The sequence below is a fragment of the Mirounga angustirostris genome, unplaced genomic scaffold, assembly GCF_029215605.1.
Source record: "Mirounga angustirostris isolate CCGP_5_RB_7025 unplaced genomic scaffold, mMirAng1.0.hap1 SCAF_2, whole genome shotgun sequence".
In the NCBI taxonomy this organism is placed as follows: Eukaryota; Metazoa; Chordata; class Mammalia; order Carnivora; family Phocidae; genus Mirounga; species Mirounga angustirostris.
The window spans coordinates 136,816,225-136,828,412 of NW_026991710.1; the positions used below are offsets into that span (position 1 = coordinate 136,816,225).

The 12,188-nt window shown below is 33.0% G+C and overlaps 1 protein-coding gene across 3 annotated transcripts in view; it reads right to left on the reverse strand.

Annotated features, from left to right (window-relative positions):
* Positions 1–12,188, reverse strand: part of FSTL5 (follistatin like 5) — a 691,608-nt gene that overhangs the window by 481,882 nt on the left and 197,538 nt on the right. For all 3 annotated transcript variants that reach the window (XM_045879364.2, XM_045879363.2, XM_045879362.2), the window contains exon 3: positions 7,901–8,149. In XM_045879364.2, the coding sequence (XP_045735320.1) occupies positions 7,901–8,149 (249 nt within the window). The remainder of the gene's footprint in view (positions 1–7,900; positions 8,150–12,188) is intronic.

Sequence of the window (12,188 nt, forward strand, 5' to 3'; positions counted from 1 at the left end):
TGTCTGAGTACACACCACCTTCTATCGTAACTATGAGTTTGGTAAGTAATTTATAGCTAGATGATGTGGTGTCTTGAACTAAAAACAAACTGCATATTATTGTATCAAATTAATTTGAATTTTTATTAATTGAAGTTCCTTATATTTTGCTTAACCAAAAGAGCAGCACTGTTAATTACCTTAGCCTTATATTGTGCTGGAAAATGCCAAATCTCCTTTCTTCAATTGATTACCTACAAATATTTTTTCCACATAATTATCTGGATGATAACCACAAAGTTTCCCACTTTTCCCATTTGGTTCTAAATTTTTATTATTAATAGGTTTTCAAATGTCTTCTAAAGTATCTATTGACACACTTCAGAAAGGATTTCTTTTATTTATTTATTTATTTATTTATTTATTTATTTATTTATTTATTTATTATTTATTTATTTATTTGAGAGAGAAAGAGAGCAAGAGATCAGGGGAGGGACAGAGGGAGAGGGAGAGAGAGAATCTTAACCAGACTCCACACCCAGCGTGAAGCCCAACACAGGGCTCGATTTTATGACCCTGAGATCATGACCTGAGTGGAAATCAGGAGTTAGACACTTAACCGACTGAGCCACACAGGCACAACCCCCTCCCAAAGGATTTTTTTTTTTTAAGATTTATTTATTTATTCATTTGAGAGAGAGACAGATAGTGACTGACATAGCAAGAGAGAGCACAAGCGGAGAGGAGAGGGAGAAGCAGGCTCCTGCTGAGCAGGGAGCCTTGTGTGGGGCTTGATCCCAGGACCCGGGATCATGACCTGAGCCAAAGGCAGATGCTTAACCGACTGAGCCACCCAGGCACCCCCAGAAAGGATTTTAAAAGTGAAATATAAATCAGACTAATAGAGAAAAATTTTCAATTGCATTTTCTAGAACATTTTAGTCCCAATTATATATGCTGAGTATAATCAATGGAAAGATTTTCATTATCCTATTTTTGCAAAGAAATATTAAAGAAATTTTAACTACATTAAAAAACAATGGTTCCATAAAATGTTCTTCACTTTGTAAGTTACAGAATGTCACATTTTGCATTTGAAAATAGCATACTGAGAAAATAAACATGATAAGTGAAGGTGTCCGTGAGAGGTAATGACTGATATAATATTTAAAGTCTCAAGAGAGAAGAAAAATTATTTGAAGTAATAAAATGTATAAAGTGTTCTCATTTTTCTGTCACTATTGAATATAGTGCTTATAACTGTTAATGGAATATTCATACACCCATAGAAAACATGAAATAAAATGTTAAACTAAAATATTTATTCTATAACTTGAAACTGAAGAAAAATGATATCACATGAAAATATATAAAAACAAAGTAAGACTATCCATGTATTTGAATGTTAAATTTAGTTCTTATAAGAGGGGAAAGAAATGGGAACATTTGACAAAAGTTAAATGCTTCAAGAAATGCACTTATTCTCTAAAGTTTTAGGGGTTTTGCAGGGGTGTAGGGAAGTAAAGTAATATTGTCATATATCTAATAGATATTCTATTTACAGCCTAAGATAAGAAAAATCAGCTTAAAATAAATCTGTGAGGAAGGTGACTATAAGATAGCTTCTCAAATGTCAACCAAGAAACTAATAATAAATATATTTCTAAACTCAAGTTAGTTATTTTTTAAGTAGTCTTATCGACAATCAGAAAATTTACTACCATAAATTAGCCTATTATAACCTGGAAAATTCAGTTATATAATAATTTAACCAGAGTCTTTTGACTAAAAAGAAAATATGTGTGGCTTTACAGATTCAAATTTGAGAATTTATTGCAAATCAAATGTTCACAGTTATTATATAAAAGTTACAGTCTTTTTTTTTTTTAAGATTTTATTTATTTATTTGACAGAGAGAGACACAGCGAGAGAGGGAACACAAGCAGGGGGAGTGGGAGAGGGAGAAGCAGGTTTCCCGCCGAGCAGGGGGCCAGATGCGGGCCTCGATCCCAGGACCCTGGGATCATGACCCAAGCCGAAGGCAGACGCTTAACGACTGAGCCACCCAGGCGCCCAAAAAGTTACAGTCTTAAATAATTATTATCTGTTACTATGTTCTTCAGTTGGCTAAGAACTGTATCAAATGCATGATTTAAAATACCGCAGTGAGCAAGAATGTTTCTAAATAATGTCACATATTCGTGGAAATCACTATTGAAAGTAAAGTTTTAAAAATCATAAGCAAGCAAGATATCATGGTATTACATATTTCAGCAGAATATTTGGAACATACGTGCACTATAGGAGAAGACAGAATCTCTTGGTTCTTATCCCAGTAGCATTAACTTGCTATGCAAGTGTTGGCAGGCCATTTTTAAAATCTTAGTCTTGTTGCCTTCTCTATAGTACATTGGCTTGTTATTATAATGAAACAATAATATAATACTTATGAAAGTGTTTTGAAATAAATAATATTCAATGTATTATTATTATAACCAGTACTTTCCGGTAATATCTTTTAATGCATTTGTTAAGTAGTCAGTATCTAAATCTCTTTCTTTTGGATCATTTTTCATATTCTATGTAAAATCTATCATTTATCTACTATCTATCTATAAGTGGAAAGTAAGTCCATGTAATATGTAATGTTTACAGAATCCGTTACAGAGTTTTCAAAAATCAGAGGAGAAATAAACATTTGGTATGATTTTAATAACAAATGGTAACTTTCTGAGTGCACACATTACAATGATTTCTATAGATGTAATGAGCAATACATAGAATTCTATATTTCATATTTTGATTAGAGTGGCAACAAAACTATATTGTTAACTTTGATTAAACGTTAAATGTGAGATAAACCTTAAAAGTGAAACACAATCAATTTTATATCACCAAATTCAGGAAGTTTTACTGTAAATCCACCCAAACTTTGGGGATTAATCAAATTGGTTTTAATGTTGGGTGTACTGAGGGCATTCAAGAGACCTAGAGTTTCTGTGTCTGCATTATGGTCTTAAATAGTTAATGCATATTTGTAGTTGACCAATTTATTAATTTCACTACCATCCTGCACTTGGCTAATACTGACCAAAAACCAAACCAAAACAAATAGCTGTTCGTTATTTTCCAAAGTTTAAATATTTATCAAGATTACTATTTTTCATGAAATGGCATAAAAGACTAGACATAAAACAGAGGCTTTACAAAGCCTCCCTTCAAAAATAAATAAAAAGGTAATCTAAAATCCCACATGTATTAACACAGAAATTACTATTATATTTTAAAATATCATTGTGTCATTGGCAGCTTAGTTTTCTAGCCCAAGTTCTATGAGTCCCATCTTTAAAAAGAAATCAGGTAAAAGAACCAATTAAAAAATGGAATATGAAAGTCTCTCCAGATTATACCAAAGAAAAAGAACACAATGTCAGATCTCATTCAAATAGTGCACACATAGCCATAAAAACCATATTTCCCAAGTTGTTATTGTTTGTGATGAACAATTAAGTGCACAGAACATTTGCTTTTATGGCAGTTTTATTCTCAGCACAATAAATGGCAAAAGGTTTCTGTTCAATTGACTTTCTCATAAAAGGTTTAATTCCTTATTCATTTTGGCATAGGTTGTATCTTGAGTTTCTTACTCTAGCTTCTATTTATTCTCTGAGTGAATTCTGCTGTGTAAGATAGACTGACCTGGAGTCAGGGTGAGAGAAAATTATACTTGTTATTAGTGATGTGAATTGCAGAAGTTAGAAGTCCTTTGGGGGTGGAGTGAGGATGGGAGATGACTTTAAGCCAAAACTGCCATCACAAGAAATAGCTAGACACTACACAAAAATAGAATGTCTTATGCTATGTGATGGGGTTCAGTACAGTTCACCTCAGAATGTGCTGCTTTGGCATGAGGATTATTTCCAGACAATTTTATTTGAAGACATTAAAGGCCCTACAGACTCAAGAAGAGCTTTTTGGTACCCCCACCCCATAGTTGTCTAAAAGAATTTAGATAGGGGGCCTATACCTAGAAGAGAGTTATTACTTAAGATAACTTTTTTTTTTTTTAACATAAGGAAAACTTCTCAGCAAGACATGGCAAACATTTGCTTACCAAACCTTAGTTCTTCCATCTCCCTGTGAATTTTCTTCTCCAGTTTGAAGTCCCAGACCCTTACCCTCTTCTTACTTCAGGACGCATATAGACCTCAATTCCCTGTCAATGAGTTTCATATACTTATGGGGCCCTATTTGTATGTAATTAAATTTATTTTTCCCTTCTTACCTGTCTTATGTCAATTTGAGTATGAGGCCAGCCATAAGAATTTAGAAAAGTAGAGAAAACTTCTTTCCTCCCCAACGTATATCAAGTATCATCTTAAAGTATTTGATGCCAATAAACAAATACTACAATATTCTATATCCTATTTTAGCCAGTTTCTTTGTAATCACATAAATGTGAATAGAAATAAATTTAAAGATGCTATACTCCTAGATCTATTATATGTTTCATTTATAGTTCCACAAATCATAAATCATTAAAGAAAATTCTTAGTGAATCCATGTCTCTATTTAAGAGTTAGTAATAGTAAATGCTAAGCATACTATAGAGGCATTTAAATATTTAACACATATAATAGAAGGGAGCTATATAGATATGGTTATAAGCATAAATATATGCATAGATATAAAGATGTAAATGTAAATATAGATATAAATCTCTTTAACTTGTACTCTAATCTTAATTTTAATACAATCAATAAACATGATTGTACAGATATAATTCATTTTATTAAGTTTAAATATAAATGGCAAACATAAACCTGATAAATTTGATATATGAAATAAGACTTAGCTTAAAGTTGAAATAATTAATGAATAATGCAAACCATACTTTCTTTAAAATTATCTTAAGTATTTGCTAATATTTTTCCAGTAGTTATTCTGCATTACTCTTTTTATTTTGAGATAACTGTAGAGTCATATGGGGTTAAAAGAAATAATAGAGATTCCATGTACCCTTCACCCAGTTTCTACCAATAGTAAGATTTTGAAAAACTATAGTACAATATCATAACCAGGATATCATTTTTAACACTATCCACTGATCTTACTCAGATTTCCTGTTTTACATGTATCAATTTGTTTATGGGTATGTGTTTATTTTTATTCAAATGGAACACATGAGTAGGTCCCTATATTTACCACCATAGCCAAGAAGATATAGAAAAGATCTTTCAATATTTTTAAAAATTAATTTTAAGGCACTGGTAATCTTTTAAAGCAGAGGTTAACAAACTTTTTATGGGAAGACTAGACGAAATGTTTTCTATGCTTTGCAGGCCACACTATCTCTGTTATAAATACTCAACTCTCCTTTTGTTTTGCAAAACGCCCAAAGGAAATTCCTAAATAAATGGATGTGGCTCTGTTCCAATAACACATTGCTTAAAAAAAAAAGTGGACTGCAACCTGGGTTTGGTCTCTAGGTTCTTGTTTGTTGACTTTTATTCTAAGGTTTGCATAATTACCTTTTTTTAAAAGATTTTTATGTATTTGAGAGAGAAAGACAGAGGCAGCGAGAGAGAGCACACGAGTGGGGAGGAGAGGGAGAGGCGGGCTCCCCAGTGAGCAAGGAGCCTGACCTGGGGCTCAATCCAGGACTCTGGGATCATGACCTGAGCAGAAGGCAGAGGTTTAACCGACTGAGCCACCCAGGCACCCCGCATAATTACCTTTTATTAGATCTAAAACACGAAATGTTTTTTTGTGGAGGAAAACTCATTCCTATTATCTAGTTTGATTTTTTTCTATTAAAAAATCTAATTAAACATAGGTTTTTAGCAGTTCTTGAACTTAATATTTTGATTTGCTTTTTCCATTGGACCATTATTGGAAACAATATAATTGCAGACATTCTACGGAAAATAAAGTTCACAATCACAAGGATTAATTTTGGCCATCACAACCATGTCAGTCCTTTAGCTATAATGAATCTTGTTGTACACCTAAAACTTGGCCAAGTGCACACCCATAAGACAAGCCACTTATTGTTTTGTTGTATATCACTTAGTTCCTTTCTGCTGAAGTGAAGTTCTTTTGTGAGGTAGATATGTGTTAGGCAAAATCCCAAAATAAATAAGCAGAAGACACAAATTCTGAGACCTGAGAAATGTGTAAACTCTTGGTAACTAACCCAGATAATATAAATGAAATTTTAATGCTACGTATAATGAGATAAGAAAGTATTTTGACTTATATATGATGAGAAAGTATTTTGAAACAATCATAGATTTGATAAATATACTCAGTATAAGTCTGAAACACAAAAGTTTTTCAAACCATTGTTTTATGAACTCACAGGAAGACAAAATTCCTAGCTATATCCAGTTCATCTATGTCCATACTGACATACATATTGAGTGGCATTATGCCTAAGCATCCAGCAATAAAGTTGAACATTAAAATACACCAAGTGTTTTTTTCTCACATGCTATTTAATATCATATGTTTCCACATAATCGATTGCTGGGTGTCAGTTGGACAAAACTTCATTTTGAGAATGTTTCTAAATTACCTTAATAGAATATTATTTATATAGCGGTATTGCCAATATAGCATCTCATGTCAAAATGACAGAATAAATACTCACACACACACACATACACACACAATACACTTTCATGAGTTTTAAAGCACATGCTAATAGAATTAATTTTAGTTATTTGTAAAATAGATTTGATAGAAGGGAATAAATTGAACTGAAACAAAAGCAACTGCTATTCTTTCTGTACAAGAAGAGAACCTGATATAAAATACTCTGTGCATGAATTCAAGTTGCACATAGTTCACTGTGGTAAAGAAACTATTATCATTTTACTTCAATTATATCAATGGGCTTCTAGTAGCCACACTGACTACAGAGTATTGCACCTTATAACATTTGAAAAACTCTGTGTATCATTTTATTATCACCTTGGAAATAATATTTTATTTATTCTACCATGTTTGAAAAAGGAAAGTTTTTAGTCATTTTACTGGAATATCAGATAAGTCTTAAATGTAAATAAGCTTGAGGAAAATTATGAAAACATGGGATAGGAATCAATTGAAGACTAGAAATCAGGTTGATCACTAACCTATTTGAATGAGGGAAGTTCTGTATTTCAGTCTGGGTTATGACTATGAATAAGCAAATATTTTCTCCAGTAGAAACAAATAAAGACAAAATAAGTTTATGAATAAATGACATTAGAAATGTTCAATGATTTATTTACTTATATAGCATGTTAAAATAATTTCTCAAATTACTAATTCAGCAGTACTTTTTCATAAACAGTAACCAATTGTTTTGAGTACCATGAAAGTGAATACCAATATTTTTTAGGTTTTTAAATTACTGTAATCCCAGATTTACTAATTAAATTTAGCAGAGTTTTTCAGAGTTATTTCAGTGGGCATTTACAGGTTCCATATAATCTGAATTATGTGGTGCAAACTGAAACCCATCGTTTTTAATCAGGAAGAAATGCAATGTTATCACAGCATGGCTTGGCATTCACTATTCACTCAATTCCATTCCAGGTGCTTTTTACTGGGTGGATTTGGCCTGTTGACTGAATTGGTCTCCCTGTGTCCTAAGATAACTGCCATGATTGGGAAGCCATATGGTGCAATGCTGTAAGCTATATTAAATTTGAGTCATATTTTGGCCAACTTTGTACTCATAATTGAGATTCAGAATTGTATCTGTGTACATTTCTATACACTTACTGTTTATTGATGTAATTAAACTCAGATTTTTCCTGTCCCTTTTTAAATACTTGCTGATATAAAATCATGCTAGAATTTAAACTTAAAGGCAGTAGTTGAGAAAAGGAAAGAAATAGAGGGTGACACTTTAGGTTCACCCTGTATTTACCTTTAAAGAAGCAGTCTTCATTGTGAACAATGGTAATCTTTTGCTTTTTCAGGCAAGCAGCTCTATGTACTTCACAGTGGTTTTCATAAAATTCTCCATCCGATCCACACACAGGTTTGTAGTGTCGCTTGCAAAGGTCCATACAGGCACATTCTGCTTGCCCTGTCTCTCTGCTGATGACACAGTGCCTTCCCAAACCACAGTATTTATTTTCACAAGACCCCAAAGGGCCATCCTGAATTAGGAGTCCTGAAGATAAAGAAGAGGAAAATCATTTGTAGTCATATGTCTAAATAATATGTGCATGTCAAAGTATAAAATAAAAAGAAGTCTAAGAGAAATATAGTATAATCAAGGTTCAGTTGTTCTCCGTGCAAAAGAGACTTGTATCAGACAAGTAGATGACCTTTTGAAAACACTCTCAACATTCTCCCCCTCCTAATCCCCTGTGATGTAGCTCTCTCCTCCCTCTCCAATGAGTAGTGTGGTCCTTAAGAAAATGATCCACAAAATTAAACTGCCTGAGTTCAAATCCTGGTTCTACCATTTATTAGCTCTATGTCTTTGGAGAAATTACTTCTTTGTGCCAAGTTGTCTCATCTGTTAAATGATGGTAATACTACAGACCACCTCCTAAAGTTGTACAAAGTACTACCTGTAATAATCTGCAGGAATCACTTCCTTGTCATATAGTAAGTGTTAAATAAATGTCAACTTTTACATTAAGAGAATTCTGGATAGGAGAAATGACATGTATGTATATACAGCAGGAAATAGGAATGGAAAATAATTGTGTCTTGAAAACTTCTTGGTGGGTTCTGACAGCTGATCTTTTCTTATTTTGACCTTTGCCACTGGACAATCACTAATACATTTCTCAACTAAATGAATAAATCATGAATAATTCAATTTTCTTGCTACTTATTCAGTTTAACAATCTCCATTGGCATCAGAAAAGAGTAGGTGTGTCCAGCAGTCTTGTACTAAAACCAAACTAATCAACTTGAATCCCTACACTTTTATAGACAGATTTGGCTTTTCTCCTTTGAGAATTTAACTGGAAAGTAAAAAAATGTCAATAAACTAACACACATATGAGACACACACACAGATATATATATATATATATATATATATATATATATATACACACACACATAAGCATGTGTGTATATATGTGTGTGTGTGTGTGTGTGTATAACCATCAGTGACACCTATATTTTGTAAAAAAGAAAGAAAACATTTATGAGGTAATAAATGACAGTAATTTTATTAGGTATTTAGTGTATATTTTGGGCTTGTTGATTTAAAACCATCTCTCCACATGATGACATCGTATCATTAAGAACATAGATTCTGATCCAGAGTTTAAACCATAACCCAACCAGTTACAATCTTCAGGACCTTGGGCAAGTACCTAAACATCTGTAACTCAGTTTCCTCATCTGTAAAATGGGGATAATACCATATTCTCATAGGGTTATCAAAATTAAAGGGCTTGGAAATCAAAACCTCAATGAGATACCACCTCACACCCGTCAGAATGGCTAAAATTAACAAATCAGGAAACGACAGATGTTGGCGGGGATGCCGAGAAAGGGGGACCCTTCTACACTGTTGGTGGAAATGCAAGCTGGTGCAGCCACTCTGGAAAACAGTACGGAGGTTCCTCAAATGTTGAAAATAGAGCTACCATACGATCCAGCAATTGCACTACTGGGTATTTACCCCAAAGATACAAATGTAGGGATCCGAAGGGGTACGTGCACCCCCATGTTTATAGCAGCAATGTTCACAATAGCCAAACTCTGGAAAGAGCCAAGATGTCCATCGACAGATGAATGGATAAAGAAGAAGTGGTATATATATACAAAATGGAATATTATGCAGCCATCAAAAGGAATGAGATCTTGCCATTTGCAACGACATGGATGGAACTGGAGGGTGTTATGCTGAGCGAAATAAGTCAATCAGAGAAAGACATGTATCATATGACCTCACTGATATGAGGAATTCTTAATCTTAGGAAACAAACTGAGGGTTGCTGGAGTGGGGGGTGGGGTGGGAGGGATGGGGTGGCTGGGTGATAGACATTGGGGAGGGTATGTGTTATGGTGAGTGCTGTGAATTGTGCAAGACTGTTGAATCACAGATCTGTACCTCTGAAACAAATAATGCAATACATGTTAAGAAAAAAAAAAAAGAAGATAGCAGGAGGGGAAGAATGAAGAGGGGGAAATCGGAGGGGGAGATGAATCATGAGAGACGATGGACTCTGAAAAACAAACTGAGGGTTCTTGAGGGGAGGGGGTGGGGGGATGGGTTAGCCTGGTGATGGGTATTAAAGAGGGCACATTCTGCATAGAGCACTGGGTATTATGCACAATGAATCATGGAACACTACATCAAAAACTAATGATGTAATGTATGGTAATTAACATAAGAATAAAAATTTTTAAAAAATTAAAGGGCTTGGCACATATAAAACTTCTTTTAATTGTTAGTTGTTGTTATTATTATTATAACTACCTTTTTAGAGACTAATTTTCATAAGGACAGATATATACAAATGACAAGTATTTAAAAAATAAACTTTATTTGTTTTTAAATGAAACCTACACAGTACTTTTACTTTAATACATACATGTATTTCCAAATGGAGTGTAGCAAATTTAATATTACAAAAAGAAAAGACCAATACTATCAACTGTGTTTTTTTTAAAGTACATCTTTTGATAGCAGTATGAATTAGAATAAATCTTCTTGAAAACAATTTTTAAATACTTGTTTTTTTTAAGTTATTATTTATTTATTTAACAGAGAGAGAGACAAAGTGAGAGAAGGAACACAAGCAGGGGGAGTGGGAGAGGGAGAAGCAGGCTTCCCGCCAAGCAGGGAGCCTGATGCAGGGCTTGATCCCAGGACCCTGGGACCACGACCTGAGCCAAAGGTAGACGCTTAATGACTGAGCCACCCAGGCGCCCCAATTTTTAAATATTTGAACTCTTTGATACCACATTCCAATTGTTGAGAACACAATCTATAAAATTAAAAAAAGAAGAAAAAGAAATAAAAAGATACATAATTTACTGAACAAATCTTCCCCATGCAGTGTTATTTTATATGATAACTCACTGAAATATTTTAGTAAATTTTATAAAATATATTTAGTGTGGTAGTTCTGAAGTTTGGCATGCATGAAAATGACCTAGAGAAGTTGTTAGAACATTGATTCTGCCTTCAATCCACCTCAGAGTTTTTGATTCAGTAGATCTGGACTATATGTAGCCCAAAATTTATATTTCCAAGTTCTCATGTGATGATGGGATCATACTTTAGGGTCTTTGATTTATTGAAATTCTATTTTATATTTAAAATAAATATAACACAAAGAAAAAGCCTAGGTAAACCATTAGGCAATGTTCTTAAGTGGAAAAGATGAGAAGTTTATGCTATGATTAAAAACATAAAATAATGCAAGTATTTAGAAGCAACTAAGAAAAGATAAAGAAAAACAATTAGCTAGGTGAATATAATACTGGGTAAATTTTTCTGTTGGCATTATTGCTTTTTAATGTTCAATGCAATACATTAAAAAAAGTCCAAAGTTACGTCAATTGTGACCATAAAATAATGACTGATTTCAATTTGGAAAATCTTTTTCCTCAACCTTATGCCAGTATTTATGCCAATTGTTGATCTAATGTTTATAGAGTCCAAGATGTGACTCTCAGGAATCTGACTCACATACTTGTATTTTGTATAATTTCATACGTTATATTTTCTTTGTGTTCTTACTATCTAATTCTAAATTGTGTGTGTGTTGTTTTTTTTTTTGCTATCAAATAGTTTAAGATTTATCAAGAGAATAATTTTTTACTATCAAAGAATGAGTTTAATGTTTATTGAGAGTCTGATCATTTTACATTTTAGTCACAAGTGAGTTGACTAACTGAATCAGTAGTTATCTTTTTGGGGAGGAATGTTGTGCTAAAAATGAAGTCATTTCTCATATATCTAGGTTGGTGAATTACTTTCTTAGAATCTCTCCTCTTAATTTTTTCCTCTCAAAGCCTGTAGTCCAGTTCAGAGATTTGTATTAGGATATTGGTCATTTTCTAGAAGTTAATGAACTAGCTAGAAGCTGCATATTGAATGTAGTTGCTACAATTAAAGGAAATTTAATTAATTCATATGCAATCCAAAAGAAAGCTCATATTATGTAAATGAATAGCTAGAACATACCCTTTCTGACAGTAATTATCCATGACTAACGCTGAACTTAAGT